This window comes from Corvus kubaryi, unplaced genomic scaffold (assembly GCF_017639235.1).
Source record: "Corvus kubaryi isolate FWS band 111438036 unplaced genomic scaffold, C.kubaryi_AGA036_p1.0 37353, whole genome shotgun sequence".
NCBI lineage: Eukaryota > Metazoa > Chordata > Aves > Passeriformes > Corvidae > Corvus > Corvus kubaryi.
Window position 1 is genome coordinate 5,480,152 of NW_024581115.1, and position 24,752 is coordinate 5,504,903.

The 24,752-nt window shown below is 47.8% G+C and overlaps 3 protein-coding genes across 7 annotated transcripts in view; 2 read left to right on the forward strand and 1 right to left on the reverse strand.

The window, feature by feature from the left end:
* Positions 1-5,379, forward strand: part of FOXK2 (forkhead box K2) — a 46,506-nt gene extending 41,127 nt beyond the window's left edge. The window contains exons 8-9 of the mRNA XM_042032694.1: positions 16-225; positions 3,167-5,379. Of these exons, the coding sequence (XP_041888628.1) occupies positions 16-225; positions 3,167-3,363 (407 nt within the window). The 3' untranslated portion in view covers positions 3,364-5,379. The remainder of the gene's footprint in view (positions 1-15; positions 226-3,166) is intronic.
* A 1,992-nt stretch (positions 5,380-7,371) lies between these two features.
* Positions 7,372-21,059, reverse strand: WDR45B (WD repeat domain 45B). 2 transcript variants are annotated; one of them, XM_042032695.1, is made up of 10 exons: positions 20,746-21,059; positions 16,137-16,211; positions 14,310-14,411; positions 13,629-13,716; positions 13,007-13,101; positions 12,544-12,734; positions 10,655-10,740; positions 9,774-9,875; positions 9,163-9,284; positions 7,372-8,860 (listed from the first exon to the last, which is right to left on the reverse strand). In XM_042032695.1, exons 1-10 carry the CDS (start codon positions 20,810-20,812, stop codon positions 8,754-8,756), a joined length of 1,035 nt encoding a protein of 344 aa, XP_041888629.1. In that variant the 5' UTR covers positions 20,813-21,059; the 3' UTR covers positions 7,372-8,753. The 2 variants fall into 2 exon arrangements, with proteins under 2 accessions (XP_041888629.1, XP_041888630.1); XM_042032696.1 differs by lacking the exon at positions 9,774-9,875.
* Positions 21,060-21,124: 65 nt separating this feature from the next.
* Positions 21,125-24,752, forward strand: part of FN3K (fructosamine 3 kinase) — a 12,033-nt gene continuing 8,405 nt past the window's right edge. Inside the window, exons 1-2 of one of the 4 annotated variants that reach the window (XM_042032699.1) lie at positions 21,125-21,440; positions 22,075-22,933. In XM_042032699.1, coding sequence (XP_041888633.1) covers positions 22,835-22,933 — 99 coding nt within the window. In that variant the 5' untranslated portion in view covers positions 21,125-21,440; positions 22,075-22,834. Of the gene's footprint in view, positions 22,934-24,752 lie in introns of all 4 variants that reach the window. The other 3 variants (XM_042032700.1, XM_042032697.1, XM_042032698.1) reach the window with 3 other exon arrangements.

Below are 24,752 nucleotides of genomic sequence, written 5' to 3' on the forward strand. Positions count from 1 at the left end.
TCTCCTGTTTTTCAGTGAAAGTGGAGCCTCTCCCTGCTATTAGCCATGCTGCAATAGGAGCTGCCGGTCGTATCATCCAGACATCGCAGCCCACGCCCTTACAGACAGTTACCATAGTGCAACAGGCGCCGCTGGGGCAGCACCAGCTGCCCATAAAAACTGTAACGCAGAACGGAACGCACATCGTGCCCCTCAGCACGGCCGTGGCGGGGCAGGGCAGCGCGGGTACGTACGGGGGGGCCTGGCTGCCTCTGCCTCCTCTGCTCGCGTCCCTCCTGCTTAGAGCGGGAGCTGAGCTCTGCACAGGCTTTAGCTCGCAGCCTGCAAGGGCTCCTTCCCTCTCTCTTGGTAAGAACCAGAGTTTCTCTTCACTAAGGGTTGCCTGAACATCTCTGTTCCCTCTGTGGTTGTTATAGGGATGTAGTTAGTGGTGACAACCCATCCTCTCCCCTCTTTAAACTAGGATAGAAACAAGTTTTAGAAGAAGTTCCTGTAAAACAGAGCTGTTAGAATGGTGCCTGCTCCCAGCTGGTTTGTTGGAAGCCACCAACAGGAAAACCAGAACTTGCTTGTGGGTTGGCTCTTTGAACTGTTACTTTTTATTCTGATTTTATTGAACCTGTACTGAAAAGACTGAGATTCTGGAAGATTTTGAGGTGGTTCTTGTCTGAATCCATCATTCCCATCTGGGACTCTGCAGGCTGAGTGGGCAGCAGTGCTTTGTCATCATTCCATCCATTCCCTCTTGCTCACAGCACGGGCAGGTTTGCTCTGCTGGCAGGTGCACACAGCTTGTTCTAACAGTTTTGCTTTGAGTATTATCTGACACTGAAGGAGAGGGGTTTTTGTCATAAAATACATTTACAGAAATATTTTTAGGGTTATCTTATATCAATTTATTACCTGCATTTCTGCTCGAAAGTCTTCCTAACGGAGTGAATTATCTGCTTCATTTCCTTTTTACTCCTTTGCCATCACTGACATTTATAGGTCAGTGTTCTGGCTGCTGCCACTTCACTTCCAGCTTAAGAGCAGCAAAAGCATCACAGTCAGACTTGAGGTGCACTTTCTGTGTCAGAAGGGATGTGTGAATAGAGCTGGGAGCCATGTGAAGTATACTGAAAAGCTATTTTTAAAAGTAAGGAATAATTCTTTTTCTCTTTTCCCTGGATTCTGAAAACTCAGCTGATTTCAACATGGTCCCTGCCAGGACAGCCGAGGGCTGCAGGGTGTGTGCAGGGAATGTGGCAGCACACAGGAGTAGAGTTGTGATGTGTCTCTGTGTGTGGTGGGTGTGGAGCGAGGTGTGCTCCAGGTCCTGGTCTCTTGTTACAGTAACTCCTAAACCAGCAAGAAACCAGGTAATTCTCAGGCAAAGCATCTGGGCCCACAGAAACACAGACTTGTGTTTGTCTGCATGTGTCTGTGTAACACGCACACGGCTGTGTTCACACACACATTTGTGTTTGTGTTTGGTGAAAGAAGGTTTGTGCCACCTGAGAAGAAAGAAATCCAGAGCAGATGCTGTTCCTGTTCCATTTTCCACGTGTAGTAAAGCAGGTGCTTTCAGATCCTGCTCTCAGCAGAACAGCTCGGCAGCGCTGCCTGGTCCTTGTGAGTCAGCTGAGAGCTCTGGGGTCCAAAAGAAACTCACAATTCTTACTGTACAATAAAATTTCATAACTCAGTATTCTGTATCTCAGCTTTCAGTGTAGATTTCAAACATCATCATTCTTTTGTGTGTTTCCTACTCCCACAAACCAGCTGTGGCTGCAGCCAAAGGGTCTCTGGTTACCCACCAGACCCCGGAGTGAAAAATCACAGAATCACAGAAGGGTTTGGGTTGGGAGGGACCTTAAAGCTCATTTCATTGCCTCCCCCTGCCATGGGCAGGAACACTTTCCACTGGAAGAGTGCAATAGAATAGTGCAGTGATTGTCTTAATGTGTGCTTGAAGGTGAGGTCTTGTTTTTATTTAAGCAACACGAAAGTTGCAGGAAGGCCTTTTATTCAGAAGTTCCATCTCCATGGCTCCTATTCAGAAATGGTACAAGGAATATCTTTTCTAATGGGAGCTGAATGACTTCTGAGATTCCAGAGCAAATTGATTTACAGCTTGGTTCATGCAGAGGTGATACTCTCTAGGATAGCTTACTAATAACTAGCTACAAGTTTAGCAAGTAATAATTTCTCATGGGCTTGATATTTCATCTCCACTAGCAGGGAATGCCATGATAATGTCAGGGAAATGATGCTGAGGGAAGGGATCAAGAAAAAAGCAGGTGGTTTGATAATGTTTAGATAAAGTTTCATGAAATGCAATGAACAAGTAAACCTGTAATTAGCATTTTGCATTCTTTGCAAAGACATTTGATTAGTGAATTTAACCAGGGCCGATGTTGAGGAAGGGGCTGCTCACAGGCAGAGGGAGGAACCTCAGGGGTCTCAAGGTTTGTACTCACCCATGAGTGGTGCCTCATCCATGGAAGAAGAAAGATTGAAATCTTGTATGGGATGCTTGAACTGTATCTCTGCCACTGTGATTCAGCTGAACACTTGCATTTTGTCGCCTGGGTCATTGCTGGCCACTGGGACTTGTTCCAGCCCTGCCTTCTCCTTAGCTGTGGGCAAATGCCTCATTTCCCATCACAGGGGAATTGCTGCTTGTGTCGTGTGCTCTCCTGACTCTGTGAATTCCAGAACTTCCCTCCAGTAACCTACAGCCCCCACTGGGTCTGGCATGGTCCTGCTCTCCTTCCAGGCCACATCACACATCTGCAGTGATCAGAGACCTGGCCAGAACCTACCAAAGGGGGTTTTGAATCCGCTTCTGTTCTGTCACAAGTTACGGTGTGGATTTGCTAAATCTTCAGTCATCAAATCCTTCCCTGTCTTCAGCTTCCCAGTGGCTAAATGGAGCTGCTTCCCTGTTTTCCCATCTGGGTCCAAATCTGTGTGAATGTTGAGCGATTTGGGAAAATGTCCTTAATCTGCACAGCAGGTTTGTGCAGATTAAACAATCACACCAGAATCTCACCTGGGCCTGCCAATACCCCACGTGGTACCAATAAAGGAATTGATCATTTAATGACAGTGCAGGTTTGCTTCCTGTGTCCTCTGATTGACAAGGATCAGGGTGCTGAAGTTTGTATTCTCTTTTTTGCAGCTGCTGCAAGTCCTCTGCATATGTTAGCAACCCACGCGTCCGCATCGGCATCGCTTCCCACCAAGCGCCAGAACGGAGACCAGTCAGAACAGCAGGAACTCAAACGTATCAAAACAGAGGATGGAGAGAGCATAGTCATAGCTGTGAACGTGGACACCCCACCCGTGGCAGTGAGTGACAAAGGCAGCCAGAACTAGAAACTTAGGGGAGTTTTCTTTTTTTTTTTTTTTTAAAAAAAAAAAAACCACAAAAAACCAACAAAAACAAACTCCGTGGTGCCAAAAGGAGACACTTAAATCTAACACCTAAAATGTTGGAACATGTTCTCACGCAGTGGGGAAAGGGGCCCTGTGATCAGACTTCAACTTTCAGCACTGAAACAAAACCCAACACAGGTGGCCTTAAAACTCGGTAATTTAAAGTCAAACTGCAGAACCATGTTGTTGTAGAGGCTGTGCCCCCGCCCCTCCTGCCCCACGGACTGTGTGTGCTGGGAGGGCTGCAGCTTTAACAGGATCTGTCAGATTATTTCCAGGACTGAGGATCTCAGTGTAACGGCAGCATGATAGCGCTTAGTGTGACTGGTTTCAAACGATTGTATATTCCTAAAGGGAACAGAGGCAGGAGCCATTCCGACACCGTGGCAGCTAAGCCTTTCCGATCCACCCACCCATGCAGTTGTTGATAGATATGCAGTATTTTGTTGTTCACATGTGGAATTAGAAATTTTTGAGGTGTATTTTCATTTCTTTGCAAAACAATGGGGTCTTTGACATTTCAAATCACTCCATTTCTACTCCGGAAACTTTGGAATCACACAACTACTTTTCATGTGAAATTTTGTTTGGTAAAAAACTGAATGTAGGGTTTTTTTAACCAACGGAATGATTTACTTTTGTCTGTCCTGTTCAAGTTCAGATAAAGCTACTTTATTACATCTGCAAATTTTCATATTTTAGCAGTTGCCTGATAAATTTAATCAAATTTTATTACCATGTGTAGTGATCAAACGCTTCTTTGGGCTTGCATGTAACTGATTAGAAACTCTGATGTAAATGAGCCGTTAACTGACGTAAAGAACTGCTATGGATTTGACCAGAGCTGCACTTACCTGTTTCTCTCTCTGCTACCTTTTGCTGTTTGTTACTTTGTGTTGACTTTGACTGTCCCTGGCATATTTTTCCAGTCTAAAGTAAAACAAGAGTCTCGCTTAATATTGTGTATGTTTAAGATAACAGACTGTTCTTCATTTAGAAAGATAAAATTCTTTATCACAAGTCCTTTTAAAAAGAGTAAAATTATCTTGTCAGAGGTATATTCGATATTTTTAAGCTTAAGCACCCTTCAGTAGAAATTAATCTGCCCCGTTTCTCCGTAACACTTTGATGTCAGACACTGACCTCGGGGTCTCCATGACCAGTAGCTGTTGTGGTTTTCTAACAGTGGCTACCAGATTATGGTAATAATTTTTTTTTTTTTTTTTAAGTGTGTGTTCTGCAGTTGAACATTTTAAAATGTATCGGTAATTTCTCACTTTAATGTGGTAATAGATTCCACTTTACATTTCAAAATTCAATTGAAACAAGGCTGCTGTTCAGTCTTCAACTCACACAACGTCTTAGTTCCTCCTGCAGCCAGGTGAGTGGGAGCCGGAGCGTTGCCTCCATCGGAATCTGGTTTTTGTCCTGTTCTGTAATAAAGATGCATTATTTATATTTCCTTTCCTGCTACGAAAGGAAAAACTGTATTTTCATGATGGACTGAACAGTTTGGAGTGGTTATTTTAGGCAGCTTTTTGGAAACTATTTACCTAAAGACCAAATATGAGAAATCTGTACAAGTTTTGTGTTCATCTACACAATGGAACTGTTACAATGTCTCTGCAGATAATACATTAAAAAACTATGAAAAAAAAACTCTACACAAGCTGGATTTATAACAGGCATTTAAAAAAAAAAGCATAACCTGAAAAGAAGCATTTCTGTACAATTGCAACGTTTTCTTTAGAGGTTTTAAAAATAAAAAAAAGTAAAGTTTTAACATACTTTTTTTAAGAAAAAAGAAATCCAGTACTAGTAATTTAATTTGGTGTTGAATGAATTGACTAGAATGTGGTTTATTTTCAGAAGTGAGATCTGTTCACAACTAGGGCTAGGTGAATAATAGTGTATAAGATTTTTTAAAATAAAATTAAATTTTATTCAGCAAATTAACTAAGTTGAAATTCCTCAACAAGTGTGTTTGAAATATTGATGTATATTTGGGGTTAATGCAGCTTCTGTGTCAGACCCAACAAGCCAAGGTGCCCCTTCCTGCCACGCCGTGTCCCGGGAGCCAAGGGCATGGAGGGGCTGGACCATGCTTTGCACTGTTTGGGGCACGTCTCTGCCTTAAGATGGATCATTATTTCTGTAAATAAGTTTTAGGAGATGTCACTTTCTGGAATCACTGTCATGAATGTGGGTTTGGTTTCTGATCCCCTTTTCCTGCATTAGTTACCTTCTGTGTTTCTCATCAGCATTGGGGAAATGCTTTCAAGGACCAGGAAAGCTTTCCTGGAAGATGGCTCAGGTTTTCACAGCAATGTTTTCAAGAGCTGGGGAGAAACCCAACTCCACAAGCCTTGGGAGGGCTGTGGAACTGCTGGGAAGGGCCACAGTCTTTGGAGCTGAATGGGCAGAACCTGTTCCTTGAATAAAAAGCGTGGTCTGAATGGTCTGAACAAACAATCCTTGGGGAAGAAGAAGAAAATAGCTCAAGATGGAGGCAGTGAAATGGTGTAATTGTTACTGTGCCCCAGAAGCAGCTGGAGCAGTGTGACCCAGCCCCAGGCCGGCATCATTCCGTGGCCGTTGTGTCCACACAGCCCTTCTGTCCTGTGTCTGTAAGAACTGGTGATGTCTCACATCTCCAACTGCACTGATTAATTGTGTATTTTCTCCTTTACTGTGAATACCTAAAGGTTCTGAAAGAAATCCTTGTATTCCACAGTTTGTGCTGGCAAAACCTGGAATTACTGTAGAATTTGTGCACCAACTCATTAGTTTTCCTGTCAGGATTCTGAACTGTGACACCAGTACTGTGGAAAGAGATGGCAAAATGAGGAGAGAAGGTAATCCCGGTCCTTTAGGAGTGGATGGGGGTGGGAATACGTGGAGTTTCAGGAACAGTCGTGTTTTAGACTTGCTGTGCAAGCTCTCTGCTTTCCTGGGGGCTGGGGGTGATCCCGTGGCCGTGTGGTACCACCAGTCTGTCAGTGCCAGCTACAGGGCCCACAAACCCCACAGCACTGTTTCTTTTCCAAGGAAGTGACTGACTGAGCACTGTTCATTTGCTTGTAGAGCTGCTGGTTAAATTCACCTGCGGGAGGCGGCGCAGCAGCGAGCGACGCCGTGAAGCACTGGCAGAGCAACCTGGAGCCAGCACCAGGTGCGAAGACTGATTCCTTTGCTGGATTTGGATCCCTGTAAAGCAGCTGTACCTAATCAGAGCCAGTTGCAGGCAGCACAAGAAATCTGAGGTGTGTGTTAGGGTGTTTCAGGGTTAGTGCAGCACTACTGGCTGCCTGCACAGGTGTGTTATTTTCATTCCTGCTGCCACATTGGAGCAGTTGTTCAGGGAAAATTTTACAAGCTCGGTAGAGCTGAAATCTTCCCTGGAAATGTGTTCATAGTCTCTTGTCAGCTCTTGGGTAACTGGGACGGGAGGGCAGGGGGTTGGTGCAGCAGCAGCTGAGGACCAGCAAAGCCATTGGAGCAGGTGCAGGAGGCTGGATGGTGGAGTGCAGGAGTTTCCTGGTGCTCTGAGGCGAGTCCCAGTGATGGGACCAGGACTGGCTCCCATCTGCACAGCGAGAGGGGATTTACATCACCCTTGGGGGACGGGCGCCAGCGCCTTCCCATCGTGTCCTTCTCTGGGGAGACGATGGTTCCAGGTACTCCTCCTGTTGGTCCAGCTGTTAGAGGGTGAGGAGCCTCAGCCCAGCACTGGGGGTGAATGGTGAGTTAAGTACTGAACAAGAACTGGTTTGCACTGGGAAGTTGGATTTGTTTTGGGGCAGATAACAAGGTACGTGTCCCAGGCAGTGCTCCTGTCTCCTGTTCACACAGCGGGTTCAGCTCCTGTCCTTCACCAGCCACCACTATTGCCTCACATGTTTATTCCTCCAAGCCTGGAGCAATGGAAACCATGGCTGTGACCATCAGTGAATACAGCAAAGTTAGTCACTTTTATTTAAAAGAAATAACATAGTACAAATAAGTGTGCAAAACAATTCCTGTGGTTAAATACGCATAAAAGCAACATGCAACCTTGACATCAACATGGTAAGTTAGTCCTTAGTAGGTTACATGACACTAAAAGGGATTTGTCAAAGTTAGAGAGTTTGCAACTGAAGTCACAGAGTGTCAGGGCTGAAGCATCTGTGAAATTAGCTTTCAGGAGAGCAAGACCTCCCTGCCCCAGTGTTTAGTGCCACAGATGCCAAACTTGGGGCTATCTCAGGTTCTGGGTTAGGAGCTTGTGCCTTAGGGCACCAGGGAATAGGGTACCAATTTTTTGGGAAGAGTGTACAGGTCAGTGGGTTCAGTCTAACCTACCTGTCCCTGGGCCAGGAGCAATAATATGCGACAGCTCAAAGGAAAAAATAAGACAAATTTGCAAGTTTAAAGCCATTGCAGACATGGAACTTCCTGCCACCTTGTTCAGTTCTTGTGGTGGACACGTACATGGACTCTCCAGCCTCCCACCTACATCAGTTTGGCAGCAGTTTCACAGCTGTCACACCAGTACCGACTTGGATTATGGAAGGAATCACCTCTACAACTACAGGAGCCCTGGGTTCTTGCTGTGCTCACAGAGGAGAGGGAAGCTGGGTCAGCCCTTCCCTAAAGGTGCCTCCAGCTGCTCCACACAGTTTGGCACCTTGGACAGGTAATGCTGATCCCTCACCTGAAGCAGCACGGGCAGGGCCACACCACCACCACCACCCAGCCCTGGGCACCAGGTCAGAGGACAAGCAGGAGTCAATGTACAGGTGTCCCTTGCTCCATCCTTGTCACCTCTTTGTTCCCTCAGCTGTGCCAGGGGAGGGGAGAGGCAGGACTCCTGCTCCTGGCCAAGCTGGTGGAGAAAGCATGACCCAGAGTGTTCCCCCACTCCCAGCCATGCAGTGGAAGTAAAGCAATGCCTAAAATCTTCTGGCTTCACATCCCTTTTCCTAAGGCCGGCCAAAGGTGTGGACAGCCCCCGCAGAGCTTTCCCTGTGGCAGGCACTCATGTTGGAGCTACAGTCATGTCACAGTTTAGACTAAAGAGAAACCCAATAGGCACAAGCTTGTTGAAAGCCACATCTTGAAAACTTGAGTTGGTGACAGTAACCCAAAGAGATTTTAATGATGAATACTTGCAGAAATGAGAACAAACATATGTAGTCCACTACTTCAGAGCTGCTTGTGATCATGTTGAGCCAGGCTTCTCCATGAGCTCTGCTGAACTTCTGGATCAGTACTGGACATTCAGATACTGTCCCTCAAAGGTGCGGAGTGGCCGAGGCAGGATTTTGACCCGTACACTCCCCTCCACTCAGTCAAAGCTTGTCGTCTGTCATTTCTAGGAACTGAGCGTACACATCCCTTGAGCATTCCCCTTTTTGGTTGAATAAGAACTTGTAGTAGCTGCCATCTGCACATATTGCTGCAACACAAACAAGGAGGGTCAGTGGGGCTGTGCCAGAGGCGCCTTCCTCTTCTCCAGCTCCAGCGTAACCTGCCCCTCAGGCTCACAGAGGTGCTCTGGAGGGACCCCTGGGCCACCAGCCCTGTGAGCCCCGTGCTGTGCCAGCCCTGTGCCTCCCTCCCTGGGCAGTGGGAGCAGCCAGAGCCCTTGGCTGACAGGGACACACAGCCCTGTCTCAGCAGAGTGTTCCCTCCCTCCAAGCCAGCACAGTTCAAAGCCTGGTTCTCCAGCCAGAACCTGGGGACGCCTCCATCACTCACCTATGACAGCATTTGGCTCTGTTCCAAAGGCACAAATGCACGGAGAGCCTGAGGGAACCTGGAATTTGGAAAAACTCCATTTGGAACTGAAGTATTTGGGGAGAAAGGTGGCAGAGGCCAAACTGAAAGAGAAAACAAACACATTAACAGGTTGGTAAGGTGTTGACTGGAGTGGATTCAGAGCTGCTGGAGTGATTGAACAAGGTGCAGGGTTCACACTGCTTTTTATTATCTTTAAGTAAGTATCAGATAACCTGAGTAATTCCCCTTCTCAGGAAGGGAGACACTACAACTACCTTGCTGGCTTTGACTGCAAAAACTGCCAGAAGAATTGATTTTTAGTAGAGGAAAGTGTCCACAAAGTATGTGAGGGGCTAAACCCTATTAAAACCTACACTGACCCTCTACTGAAATGCTACGGCCCCACAAAGGACAGCAGGAACTTGGCAGTTACTAGAGAGTCCTAAATCTGCAGCTTCACTCCAGCCCAGCAGATAAATTTTTCCACCTTGGCAGTGTAGAGATTTTGCTACTGAGTGACAGGGCCAGGGTTTTAAATGCAATTCAAAGCACAAGGACCCCCCAGGGCTTCAGAACGGCTCCATCCCTACCTTGACTGCTTATTTCTTTTTGGGTCTTCTGCAGCAAAAATGTGGACTGTGCCGTGGTCACTGGAGACGCAGATGAGGGAAGCATCCTGGTTGAAGTTAATACTGCAGAGAGCACAGACAGCTGCAGGATTTCTCCTGGGACAGACCCACAGCCCTGGCACAGACAGTTCTGCTGCTGCAGTTGTGCACAGCAGCTGCCAGCCAGGGTGGTAACAGCTCCTCGGGAGGAGCTGGGGCTCCCCCGACCCAGGGCTGCTTTGGGATGAACAGGCTGCACTCGGAACAGGGCCTGCAGTGGCAGCAGCAGCAGCCCTGACGTGGCCACCACTGGCGTGGGTCACTCTGGCAGAAGGAAACGCACGAGCTCTGCTCTGAGGAGCGGGCAAAACATGCAACACTGCTACCCCACAGTGGGGCTCGGCCCAGGAATGGGAGTTTTCATGGGGAATGGGCAGAGAGTCTCCCTGCTCCTGGAATAGCCCCACCTCTGCCCTGGGTGCTCCCCTGCACAGCAGAATGCGGTGATAAAGCTCCCCTTGCCCCCGAGCTCGCCCCAGGCCCCTGAGCAGCGTTCAAGTGCATCAGGGCACTCCCTGGGTGTCAGTGGGAAGTTCAGCATCCCCCAGTTCCCAGCTGGGCTGAGCAGAGACACGGCCTGGCAGCAGCCACAGCTCTGTCCCTGGTCCTGTAACCTGTGCCAGGCTTCACAGAGCTCCCAGCTCCTGCCTTCCCCTGCCAGCAGTGAGCCCAGAGGGAGACGCAGAGGCCCAGAGTAGCTCTGGGACCTCTGAGTGCTGGGGATACCACACCCATCCTGTGCTGGCTGAGGGGCTCAGCACAGCCAGACCCAGAGATGGCACAGCAGAAGCAGCTGAACGTACCAGTATATATTGGCTGCTTGTGATCCTCGACGTAGCTCCTGGATTAAATGCCCTGATGAAGTATCAAATATTCTTATGAGGGTCCCCTTGGAAAGGAATCAAGCATTGTATTAGGAAAGGCAGAAGACTGTCTTTACATCTGTGAATCCTAAAATTGTGTCTGATCAGCATGCCCCTGCACACACTGCTCGCGTTTTCTTCTTGGTAGATTTGCAAATCTCTCTTAATTTTGGGGAAGAACACTGGCTTCCCCACACACCATCACCACAATGTTATAATGCCTTAGTGTACAATCTCGTCACTTAGTGACCCAGGAGTCTCTTTCAGTTCTGTTCTAAGGCTCTGGTTGGTGCAGAGTGTGCCCAGGATCTGTGGGTCACTTCTGCCATGCTCCCCTCAGTACTACGCCATTTTTCATTGATGCTGTGCAATTCTTTCCCACTAAATATAATCAAGCTGTGGCTGGTCTTGTCTTAAAATTGGTTCAATTGACAGAATCTAGAAGAATCAGTTACCACACACTCATGATTTGTATTGATCCAAATCTGAGGCACCCCCCAGTCAGGTGATGGAACGCTGCACTGGGAAACTGTCCTTCAGCTGGAGTAAACCCAGCTTGACAGCAGAGCTGCAGAGCAAGCCAGTGAGTCTCAAATAAAGGGATCAACAAATCAGGGGTACCTTCCTCTGATGAGGACTGGGTGTACACTGGGTTGTGCCTCATCACCTGCAGCTCCTGTTACACACCCAGTTAACAGAGGCAGCTCTCCAGTCACACACCAGGAAGTAACAACCCAGCAGAGAAAGACTTGGTAAAGCCAGTTTAGTTTTGACTTAAGAGACAGGCTTGAGATGTTTGCTGACTGTGCCCAGACTCCTAGTTCAGTTGGAAAATAAAAGCTGTTTGAACTTCTTCTCTATGCAAAACAAGGAATGTTTAATACAAACGCAGCAGATAATGGTTCTATTTAGCAATGGAGTTGGCAGCTTTAGAGCTCTGTTTAGAAGACATGCAGTCATTAAGCTTAGGAGAGACTTGGGATACATTTTGTTTTTTTAAACTGTTTGACAGGCTGGGCAGTAGAAACTATGTGAAACAGAAACTTGTTGTATTAATTTGGCTTGTCCTTAAGAAACTCATTTCAGTGGAAGAAAGCAGCAAGAGCTCTGCTTGCCTCAGGGAGATGGGTCCATCTGCCTGACATTCCCTTGGGAGATGAATGCCCTGGCAGCCTCACAGTGGTTCCCAGGGAGAAGGCAGGTCTGTCACGTTTGCCTCTCTCTGCCCCAGCCCAGCACAAGGGCTCTGTACTGCATCCTAACTTCAGGTTCTTGTCAGTGTCTTGTCTCTTTAGGCCCATGTAACACGTGGCCACACACTCCTTTTCTGTGTGAGGGGGGCAGCTCATGCCATCCTGCTCTGTAACAGGGGCTAAGCCAGAGCAGAACTGAGCCCGCCAGTACAACTGAACTATTTGCAAGTATTTCTTTAGCCAGTGGGTTTGGAGTGAATTTAGGCAGAAGATAATAAAGGTGAAAGAATGCAAATAAGCTTCCCCTCCACCACTTTTTTTTTTAAATTAACAGTATCTATTAAAGAACACATCAAAGACATGAACTACTTGGGCCAAGCTGTGTTCAAATGTCACTGAAGAATCACTGCTACAGTCAGCTAAAACAAATACTACCTCAGGCACAGCCCTTGGCTGTCAGCTGTTTGGGCATCCCAGAGGAGCAGTGAAGATAAAGAAAGACTGGGAGTGCACAGTTCAGTGGCAAATCTTCCCAGAAGGTATTTCTGTGTCTCTCCTCCAAAGGATGTGACTTGCTATTTTATCTCACTACACTAGAACACACAGTAAGTCAGAGGCAGGGGACATCATTCTTACTTTTTCTGATGCTGTTGCAATTCTTGTTCCCTGCAGGTTTAAAGCGATACAGCTCAAGACTCCTTCGTGAGCTGGGATGTCCACAGGAGGCTTCTCCGTGTTAGCCAGATCCACAATCTGCACGTGCCCAGTGTGTGTTCCAGGAAATGCAAGAAGAGAATTATTACTATTTGGACAAAGGACACAGAGACCTGAAAGACAAAAAAAAAAAAAAAATTGGACCATTACCTAATCAACGTTTCAAACGTAAATTTCTAAAATACTGGTAGTTTCAGAATAAGCAAACACCCATGGAATAAATCAGAATCTCATTTTAATGGCTAGTGCAGTATCCCAAAACATCATCTGCAGTGCAGTAAGTGTTTAATGACTTCTAAAGAAGTGACTGAGGCAGCTGAAGATAAATGGCATGGCAAGAACACAATAACTTCCTTCCATTCCCCAGCCCACATGTACAACTAACCTTTAGGGTTGTAGCAGGTTTCAAAGACGTGCAGCTGGTGGGGATTGTGTGTGAATGTGAAAACTTTAATCATCGAGTCCAAGACAACCACAATTCTGAAACAAACCAGAAGTTCCTGTGACTTGGGGAGGGTAAAACAGGGACACAAACATTCACTCAGACCTGCAAAGGCTTTCTACTGATTTAACAGCCATGTTCTTCCTGCCCTCCCCCGCAAGACTCTCCCAGCCTTCAGCAGCCACGCAATGATAAGCCTGCAAAGCACTTTTATCCAGCCCCTCCACCCACGCATACACAGACTCCAGCTGTTCACAGCTGCTCTTGCTCTAGGGATCTGCTGGAATTCTCTTCACACTCCTCCATACCTAGAGAACCAGCAGGAGCCACAGGAGAATATTTCCCTATATTAGGGGACCATAAAGTCTTGTAAGCTTTTCACCAAGGCTTCACACACCAGTATACATAAACTGTGGCCTGTTTACACCTCATGCTTTGGCCCCAAAAGCCTGTTTTACCTGCAATTGCTGGTGTTACAGCAGGATCTTTTCCTTTTTACGAGCAGCTGGAAACAAGTAGGAGCACAAAGCCAAGCTGGGTGTTTGGGCCCCTCTGCTGTACCCACCTGTCCCTTCGCAGCTTCACCGCTTTGACTTCTGTGGAGAACTCTATCTCAATGACAGTCTTCTTCTTCAGGTCATCCCAGATCATGACTAGAACAGTGCAGAGATTGCATTAGACCATCAAGGCATATTCAAAGATCCACAGCTCCCTTATAACAGCTTGTACTTCCCCAGCAGGTTCACCCAATGGCTAAGCAGCTGCAGACAGGCATCTTGCTAACCAGAAGGCATTGAGCCACTACGTATCAACCCCCTCATTCACTACAATTCATGCAGGCAGGAGCTGGTCAACTCCAACCACAAAAACTGACAATAAAGATACATTTTTCTAAAGAAAAGCAGCTTTTTTGTTTGCTCTGAGGGTTATAAAAGAAATCATGCAGAAGTTGAAAAGGGTAGTACATTTTCCTACAAAGCTTGCCAGGCAGAGAGCTTCCTGCTCCTTGCAGAGTTCACTGTGAGAAGGTCAGCAGGCCTTGGAGAGCAGTCACTGCAGGTACCAGCCTGTTAGCACTGCAACAGCAGTGATGCAACTCACTGCACCACGGTGACTTAAACCTGCTGCAACATCCCCTTCACCCGACCTTCAGGACATCAGCTCATGGCCCTGGCTGTGGGAGCTCTCTGGGCAGTGTCACACAGGGGCAAGGCAGACGTTTGCAGAGTCCATCCCTCCAGCTCACCTTTGTTGGGTGGGTACTTCGGCTTTTTTCCTCCACCTACTAGTGCTAAATAGTTGCAACGAAACAACATTTCGACATGGCCGACACCACCTTCTAGAAACTCTGGAAGACAAATGTTTTATTTAAAACTGTCAGAACCTGTTAAATTGCCATCTCATTTTTACCACTGTTACAACAAAAGCTCGTGTTATGCAGCACATTTCTCAGGCACCTGAGAAGAACAGCATCTTCCTACCCTGGCTGCCCTTAAAAACCAGAGAATGTAAATTCCTTGAAGGTTCTTCATACTGGAGCAGTAAAGCCCTGGATTTCATACAAGCCTTTGTGGTTTCTTCAACAGCACTTCTGAGTTCTGTTTCCTTCCTCAAGAGTTGTACTGGAACACTACCCCCTTCTGCACCAGATCCTCCTCTTGACTCCATTAAAGCAGGACAGCACATTCTGCTATGAAGAGGTGTTATCACTGTGACAAAAAGGTCTACAATATAACCTGAAACAATTTAAGAATGTGTAATGCGTTCTGAATCTATGATAGAGCACTGAACACAGTGCTGTACCGGTCTGACAGGCAATGCTTGGATGGGAATTTCTTGGAACTCCTGGATGTAAGACACACAAGCTGGGGTTTGCAACAAGACTTGGTTTCATACTGGGTTACAGAGAAAATCAAATGGACAAGCTCCAGCTGGGAGTGTCTTGGGCAGGTTTAAAGCTACAGAAACAATGAACAGGATCTCTGTGTACCTACGCAGCCAGTTCACTGTGAGCTCTCAGAATCCACAGGGAAAAGGCAATCTGACTCATAAGAAACTTTTCACCACAGGAGTCCTGGAAGCATCTCCATGCAGAGCTACTGGCAGGGAGAGTTTTGACAAGGAACTCCACAGGACTTCAGGCTAAATCCTGACTCTTTGAGCACACTGTCACAAGTGACAGTCCCAAGGCATGTTGCTTACAGAAATTTACTGTTAAGAGCAGAAAATAGTTCGTCAGCTTTGGCCATGTGAACAGTGACTAAAATCCTTGCAGTAGCAAGTGGAAGTGTGCCTGATTCCATAGGAATTGCTAGTTTAAGTACATTTTTCCTCTTATTAAATCCCTTTTATCACCACAGGCTGAAAGTGCTGGGAAACCTGTTTAGCAGCTCACTTCCTATATTTAGGGTTAGAATGACATGGCTCAGTTTCAGTTTCCCATATTTTGACTCAGTTTTGCTGAGTTGTTTGCTTCCTCATAAAAAGCTCCACTGTTAACACAGCTCATCTCCTGACTTCTGTTAAGACACAGGAGTAGCTTTACCACATTCAGATCCTCCCAAATTTTTAAAGCACACATAGAAGGTAAGATTTAGAGCATTAAAGGTCTGAGCTCTCAGTGCTCTTGCAGACAATATTCTTGAGTATGAGAAATGTTACACTCAGATCTCCAGGAAAAAGCCTGGAGTCTTACTGCCACACTGGATCATCCAGATCACCACACAAGAACAGAACAACTTCTGATTGGGTCCACAACACCGCTGCAGGGAGCGACTCCTCCTGCTCGTAAATACCCAGGAAATGCCTCTCCTACTCGGGGCTACAAACATTAGCAACAGCAAACACAACTCCTCATCAGCCAATTGTGCAAATTAACAGCACAGAGACGTTCTACCGGGCAATGGCACGAGTGAGAGTCCCTGTGGGACCAGCAGGAGCAGCCTTTCCTGAGGCTTTATTCAAAGCCTTGCAGGGATGGAAAAGTGAAAGCCGAGCAAGAATCAGTCAGCAAAAAAATGAGGAGGCTGAGCTTCCAACACAGAGCAGCATGGTGTAATAAGTAAGTGTTTACCTTGTTTCTCTTTTTCTTTGAGTGGATCTGCATTATAAACTCGGAATCCATTTTCCATTCCACATGCAAAGCATCCTGTGGTAAAAAGCACATATATATACACATATATAGTAATTGCCAGATACACTCAAGAAGGAAGCAAGAGCCAGAGGGTTAGGAAAGCATTACTCAACAACTGCACGGTTACACTCAAGCTGAAGAGCACTCACAGGCTCTGCTAGTGATGGCAAGTGAAAATCTTTCAGAGAAGTTGTCCTCTATGCTGGCCTGGTGGAAATGTCTTGGTATTGGTTTTAGGCAGGTAAGAAAATAATAGAAGGAAAGGAAACAAATTCCCAACCTACCTGGATCCTGTCCCATGCACTCCAGCGTGCAGGAAAGCAGCACTTTAATGTTTATGGTCCAACAGTTACGAAGCAAGCTCCTTCCTTTCTTAATAGATCCGAATTCACTTCATGATTATGACTCTGCTGTGGATGTTTCCAGAGCACAGTGCTCATCAAACAGCTTTTCCAACTGTGCTAACGAGAGCTGACTGCTGTACCATGCCAATAATTATATGCCAATAGCTGAAGTGTAACCCAGGACATAAGCAGAAGCCAGATTAAAACACTCTGGAAAATAATTGTAGCTACTTTTTCATGCAGAAGCATGCATGTGCTTCCTTAGCAGAATCTATTAAACTGCCAGTCCCTTGTCCTGCTCCTTTCCCTGCTAACAGGTGAACACAGGCACTGGTACAAAGAAATGCCACTATGAAGTCAGAGCAACGACAAGTCACCATGAAGCTGCTGTCACTGGCAGCAGCCTGATGACAGGTTGGTTGCTCACAATTTTTGTGCACTGTACCAAAAATCCAGGTGAAGATCTCTGAGGTACTGGAACATAAGTTCCAGTTACTCTGGTTCTATTCTTATGTACTGCAATGATTCGAACCCCTCAAATAAAAGCTGAGGAGCTCTGTCTAAACACAACCCTTCCCCAAACTCAATACTCCAACAATCACAGGGCATGTGGGGGAAGAAAACAAAACACAAAAACCTATCTCCTTAACCCGAAAGACTCCCAGGTACAACTTCACCCTGTCCAAGATCTTGTAAGTGGCTAACGTGAATGTAATAATTATAACAAGATTAGCAACCATATTGAAATAGGCTTTGATGGAACCCGGTTCACTTTGTCTCCTTCCCTCTCAGTGTTGGTTCCCTCTGGCAGCCGGGTCTGTGTGTGCTGCCGTGAACTCGCAGCACGACCGAGCTGCCGCCCCGGGCAGGACACTACCGGGATAGCCAGGGAGCAAACTGCAATGGAAACCTTCCCCTCTATATAAAGCACTGCTGTACAGGATGAGAACAGATCTATTCCTCATAGCTGATCCATATAATTATTTTCCAGCAACAGTTTTCTAATCCCATATTGTATTTCCAGAAAAGTCAAAGGGAAGGGATGCTGCAGCTGTTCCGTAGTAAGAAAGCGCTGTAAGGTTTGAGTTGTGCTAATCCCAGAAACTCCTAACAACCCAAATGAAGCATTCCTGATGCAATCAAACACATACTTTACACTTCCTGCAGTGCCACTACAGCTTTCTGCAGGACCAACCTCATGACTAAGACGTGGGCTGCTTTAATGCCTTGGGAATATCCACATTTTTAACTGAAGACAACACACCAGAACGTGGTGATGTGAGTAACAGTGAAATTCCCCACATGGTCGATCACTACCCACAGAGATATGAAGCTCTCATGCACGGCAACCCCTGAATCAAACAAGAAAAAAAGCCATACAGGAAGACTCCTGTTCCTCCTTCAATTCCAGGTCACAGGAGCAGCTTTGAAGCTTGGTGATTCCCATCTGACTGACTCCTGTTACCAGTGGAATCACAACTTTGATGGCTACAGCTTGTAAGCCCTTCTGTGTGAGAGAGCTGGAAGGGGCTGACAGAGAAAGGAACAGTTCCTTAGCGTTCATTTCCTTCCATGGGAAGTGCACCTCTCGTTTCAAGCAGGGACAGATGAGCTGAAAAGCCACTGACAAAAGATAACTCAGATCCTTTTTTTTTTAAAAAAAAATACAGATTACAGAGTTATTTCCCTGACCCACAGTCGTGCTTGTTCCTACAGTAAAAGTGCTATTTGCCGCCAGTGCCAGTGAGGCCAGAATGAGTTTTGTTCCTCCAAATCTGCAGAAAAAGGGTTAAATTAATGACCAGCCTAGAAGATGCCACAAGCTGAATATGGCATGCTGGCACAGAGAAACCTGCAGGATTTAGGGCCTGAGGTCCCGCAGTGGCAGTAGTGGAGTCCAGGGAAGCAATGATGTCCAGCAGAGTTTCTGCCATGGTGGTTTTCCTTGCCCCTACTAATGCTGTCTAAGGTCAAGAGCACAGAACGCTACCAACACTGCAGGGTACTACAGCAAAGCATTCCAGCCCACTGGAGGAGACTAAATACATAAGTCAAGTGTTTCAACACCAAAACAAACCCACACCTCAGTTTTCAAACCAGCTTTAGGCTGCAACAGTGACATCAGAGAATCGTGTCAGCAATTTACAGGTATGGCCAATTTATTACGATGTTTTGTTCCTTCATTTCTGAAGAGCACTTTAGTGTCCTTCTCAAAGCATTAGAAAAGAATCCGAAATCAGGAGCTCACAGTCTCAAAATTGAGAAGCTAAAATCAGAATATTCTGACTTTAAACAACTGACAACTTCAATTTCCTTGTGTTACATTGTTTCTTCATTTTTTTAATTTAAAGCCTAAAAGTAGCAAAGGCACCTGATATAAAACCAGCATCACTCAATTCAGAGTGAGGGAGGCTCATGGCAGAACAACCACAGCTTTTTTATCACTTGCTAGTCAGGGAGATTCAGCCCCAGAGAGAGTTCTTCGATGATTCCTCCTGCTCTCCCATCCTTGTGGGATTGGCCAGTCTTAAATTACTAAGAAATTAGGTTATTGTGACAGTACATGCAGACACCCACACTTGTGAGCTTCGGCACCCAAGTGACTCACACTCTATTCCCGGCAGAAGAAGGAAGCAGGGAGCTTTCCCTCCTCTCTGCTCTCCTTTGGGTGGCCAAATATCACCTGCCCTTCAGCACTTTAGAAGAGCCCTAAACTGATAAAAAGTCATTGTGTTACCTGCAGTGCAACGTCATCACTCCTAACAGGAACAGCTCCAGGAGCTGCCAAACAGAAGCCAATTGGTTTTTTAATTCGTGTTTTTTGTCATCACTCAATTGCCTGGCCAGGTGAGGTAGGACAGGACATGAATACTGCCAGCCCACAGATTCCCAAGACAAATTCCTCAAGGTGCTTTGGATGTGACATTATTCAAAAAAGGGGTTTATCTTGCATTTACTGCTACAGAACTTAAGGAAGCCTTTGCAACAAACAAGTTTTACACTAAAATGATGATCTTAAGGCATTCTGCAATAAAAGAGAAACTTTTCTTCTTCCACAGCTCTACAAGCCAAGCACCAAATACCACTGCTCCGTTACAGACCCTGCAGATCTGAAATGAAGCTCGTCCTCAAAAATCTTTTTCCATCTCCATTGCAAAGGCAAGATGAAAATAAGTGCAGAGCTGCTGAAAAACAGACTGTTCTATTCTTTTCCAGTCTATGGAATAGCAGGAGGAGAGCTGCCAAGATGCTCACACCTCATTACCTGCTTGGTGTGCTATTGCCAAGATGTCATCAGAGATGTTTGACTAAAATCAACAGAATAACTCGTGTTTACACACAGCTTCAACAGCGTCAGCAACAGCTGCAGTCTACAACGACAGAGCTGCAAGAGTGTCTTAAGCAAGAATATTATTTGTCAAGGCAAAAGGATGTTACAAAATGATGAGCTTCTACTCCTTATCCCGCAAAAATGACACTTACTCATAAGACTGGTGCTATTTTTGTCTTGCAAAATCAGGATGAGGCACATGCACCCCCCTTCTGGAGCAGGCCTTCCCCTCTAACAAAGGGAAAAGATAAGCCAAGGGTGCAGTGGAGATTCACAGGGGTCTGTGTATCAGTGCTTGCCTGCCAGTGTGATTAGTAGTGTTAACCACAATTTTTAAAATACAAACGAGGTAAAACGAAAGAAAAAAGCAGTTACACCACTGATTTTGAATGTGGAATACTTACACTGAGAAAGGGCTGAACTGTGGGCAGTTCCCAAAGAAGCCCCTGAAGCACAGGCTTTGAGGAGCCTGACAGGGCCACACAGAGGGGGCAGCCAACTGCAGCAATCCCCAACAAGCCTGGTCCTGGTCCTGCTCCTTCTCCTCTCCTCTCCCCCCCTCCCACCCACCCAACTCTCCGAAGCGCTGGGCGCACACACGACCGCACCAGTGCTGAAACAACGGGAGAACCACTAAATCCTCCTGCTGCCAGCGGCCTTCCCGGCTCCTTGCAGCAGCTACAGCCGCCGTACCTGGGACAACCCCTACGGAAGCTGCAGCCTCGGAACGCCAGCGGGATCCCGCAGTGATGGGCCGGGAGCCGCGGCAGCCCCAGCCCCGGCCCGGCCCGGCCCAGCCCGACCCAGCCCGGCCCCGGCTCTGCACCGGCGCCCCTCCGCGGCACCACCCGGCTGCCCGGGCCCGCAGGCTCACCGTGGTCCTGGTTGAAGCCGGCGTAGAGCAGCCCGTTGCCGTGCGGGTTGGCCGGGAGCAGGTTCATGGCTCCGGCTCGGCCCCTTCGCCCCCGCCCCTCACACCATGGCGGCGCCCGCCCGCCTCAGCCCCGCCGCGGGAGCCCGAACCGGGCCGAGCCGAGCCGGGCCAAGCCCGCCCGAGCCGAGGCGAGTCCAGCCGGGCTCGCCGGAGCCGAGCCGGACCGGGTCCGGCCGGGCCGGGCTGAGCAGAGCCGAGTCCGGCCGAGTCCCGCCGGGCCGAGGCGGACAGGCCGGCGGCTGCTTCCGGCCCGCCAGGCGCCGCTGCCGAGCGCAGAGCCCAGCCAGCCACCGGCGACAGGAGCGCCGAGTAGTCGAGCGGCGCGGCGCGGCAGCGGCGGGGATGGCCGGGAACTGACCGGGAGTGACCGCCGGGAGAGAGCGGGACTGACCCCCGGGAGACACCGGGAGTGACCGCCGGGAGAGAGCGGGACTGACCCCCGGGAGACACCGGGAGTGACCGCCGGGAGACACCGGGAGTGACCGCCGGGAGAGAGCGGGACTGACCCCCGGGAGACACCGGGAGTGACCGCCGGGAGAGAGCGGGAGTGACCGCCGGGAGACACCGGGAGTGACCGCCGGGCCGGAGGGGACAATGGGTGGCCCGGGCTCCTCCCAGCTGCAAAGGACTGTTTGGTAAGAACTTCTACATTAAACCATTAAAACCACAGGAGCTGCGGTTAGGACACGCTAAAATAGCGATTCCCTGACTTGACAAAAACACAAACCAACCCCCAAACCCAACCAACACCACAAATACGTCTTGAAAATGTGGAAGTTCTCGGGACCCACGGCCCTGAGCACTCTAACTGGAGTTAAATAGTAATTTTACTTCAAGCAAGAGGATGGACCCAGCAGCCTGGTGATGTCCCTTCCAACCCGAATTATTCCATGGCTGTATGATGAGCTGGAGCCCAGACTCCTCTGGACTCCAACTCCTGTGTTGTGCTCACACCTACACCAGCTGTTCCCCGTCCCTCCTGTGTGTTCACCTCTTTCTGTGCTCGCTCTGTGCCTTCGCAGATGTTGCATCTCGGATTTGTGACCAGCTCTGTTGGGAAGTGACCTCAGCTTTTCAGTGCACAACAGCTGAGTGCAGCCCCGGAGCTCTGCATAGACCAGCTGCTATAGTATTCTTTGGGTACTCACACATATATGAAAAATAGAACAATCACATTGCATCTTTATGAGATTTTGTTTCCTCAGGCAGCCAAGAGACTGGGTAATATGAAATAACAAATCCTTCTTTGTTTTTTTTTTTTTTCTAAAGCTTCTCCTGCCCAACTAGGGCCCCAGGCTTTACTTAATCCATGTGGGATTGCTGCAGGCGTTACCAGGAGTGAGGAGCGCTGCTCCAGCCTCTCCTTACCTTGTCTTTATCCTGGCTGGCAGGAGGAACAGAGACTCTGGCCTTGGGGACACACACATCCGCGGTAATGCTCCCTCCAGCCAGGCATTCTTCCTGAATATCACCTACAGAAAGGGACCAGGCTGGTGACTGAGGAGGCCAAGGCTGTCATTTGGAAGAAATAAACCAGTGTAGCCATGGGACAGAACTGTTCATCCTGCACCCGGACACTAGGCGGGCATATCCAGAGCACTCCCAAAGTCTGGGTGTCTCCGATCCACGTTGAACCCCTTGGAGCTGTAGGCAGCCCTGTACGTGTCCTGCAGGACTGGAGGTGACACTTCAACATCCCAGCAGCTCCATCCCGCCGGCGCTTCCCTGAGCCCCCCCAGCACACGCAGCCCAGCGGGTGGAGCCTGCTCATCATCGCCCGGGGACACACCCGCAGGAATTCCTCCCACCGCACCTGGGTTTGCCGGTCAGGCTTTAACTGTGGGAGGACTTGTTCTGATGGCTCTTTTCTTTAAGCTGCTGCATTGGTTGCTCCAGGTCCTGGCACCGCTCTGGCATTCTACTGGCCAGAATTTCCACACTCACAGAGGACGTCAGTGCTGGTCCAGGAGGAACATCACAGACACTTGGTGGTATCTCACTGCAGTGAAGATGCTGATGGGAAACTGGGATGAAGCTGCACCGAAGAATTGTTATTACTGAGGAGAAGGAGTCACACAATCCCTTCACGCATGAAAGACTTGGCTTGAGTTATTCTTCCACGTTTCAGGTAACAATTTGGTAGACAGATGTTGTATCAGAAGCCTTACATGACACCTAAACGCTGAGTTCACATTCCTGGTGTCTAATTCAGGCAAATTGTTCCTCAAATTCTTCTAAAGGAAGATAAAGCCAACCCTCCCCAGTTAAAGAAATATTTTCTGTTCTGAAGAATCTAAAGAAAGGATTTATTTTCCAGAAATATTCGATTTATTTATTTTTGAAATAGTGATCTTCAAGTTGTGTTTCTTTTACCACAGTGTCTGTGGCATTTTTCTCCTAGAACTTTCTCCTAGAGTGGTATGAAATGTAATTTTTTTTTTACAGAAAAGTATTTAACCTACAAACTAATTCCCCAAAGTATTAAAAAACATACAAAAACATTTATCAAATTAATTACATATACTAATGGGAGAAAACCTTGTTATGCATGTACATAATAATTATAGATCCATTTTTAGCTTAGTGAAATTTGTCCTTAAAAGTTACTGAGGGAACTTCACAAAGAATCCAAATGCACAATTGTAGCATTACAGAGTTTGTCACACTATTGGTAGAATTTAACAATGATAAATACCATTGTTAAGTATATTTCATACATTTTATTGTATTGAACACATTTTACTTGTGTTTAATATATATTCATTGTGTTTAATGCATTTTAAGCACCTCTGCCTGAATATGTAGACCCATGACTCATTTTTATATTTTTAATCATTTGCAGAAAGACAGGATTTTCTTTTATTTTTATTAATAAGTAACTTTCCAGCTTTCATGGAATTAAGAATTGAATCTAATGGTATTTATCCCCTGTATAGTAACACACAAACTAGTGAAACCAATGGTGTTGTGCACATCAGAAACTAAAACGCTGTACGAAAATCCAGCAGCAAAATGTCATGTCCTTTCGGTGGCATTGGATGTGTCATTCATCCCAAAGCAGCATTTCTGTGATGAGCAAGCTCTAAAATAAGACTTCATGCTCTAATTTTTGTCAGTGCGATACGTACATGGAGTCTGCGCTGCCATTAAACAGGAATCCGCGTGTTCGGCTCTGGAGGGCCACGGGGAGCTTGTGCGGAGCGGGGAACAGGGTCAGACCGCCCTCACACCGGGAGCTGTCCCCCATAACACCGGGAACAGCATCTCCTCACAGCGGGAACTGTCCCCCATAACACCGGGAACAGCTGCTCCTCACAGCGGGAACTGTCCCCCACAACACCGGGAACAGCTGCTCCTCACACCGGGAGCAGCCCCTCTTCGCAGCGGGAACAGCCTCCCGTTACACCGGGAACTGCCCCCCCGCCAGCCCTTACACCAGGAACAGCTCCTCATCACTGCAAGAGCGGTCTCCCCCGCCTCACACCGGGAGCAGGCCCCTATCCCGGCAGGAACAGCCGCCCCTCACACCGGGAACAGCCCCTTGGTACACCGGGAGCAGCCCCCATCCCGCCGGGAACAGCCCCCCATCACACCGGGAACACCTGTTCCCGTAACAGTGGGAACAGCCTTCTGATACACCGGGAGCAATCCCTCCCTCACACCGGGAGCAGCCCTCTATCACTGCAGGAACAGTGTCCCCCTCACACCGGGAGCAGCCGCCCCTGACACCGGGAACAGCCCTCCATCACTGCAGGAACAGTCCCCCCTCACACCGGCAGCAGCCCATCCTCACACCGGGAACAGCCCTCCCATCACTGCAGGAAGTCCCCACCTCACACCGGCAGCAGCCGCCCCTCACACCGGGAACAGCCTCCTCCCCCTCACACCGGGAACAGCCCTCCATCACTGCAGGAACAGTCGCCCCTCACACCGGGAACAGCCCTCCC

Coding starts and splice junctions, on each gene's coding strand:
- WDR45B (XM_042032695.1), bottom strand. CDS start 20,812: ATGAACCTGCTCCCGGCCAACCCGCACGGCAACGGGCTGCTCTACGCC. Junction 12,735..13,006: donor AACCTGCTACAACCCTAAAG/GTTAGTTGTACA, acceptor TTTGTCTTTCAG/GTCTCTGTGTCCTTTGTCCA. Junction 9,285..9,773: donor AAAAGAAATAAGCAGTCAAG/GTAGGGATGGAG, acceptor TTTCTCTTTCAG/TTTGGCCTCTGCCACCTTTC.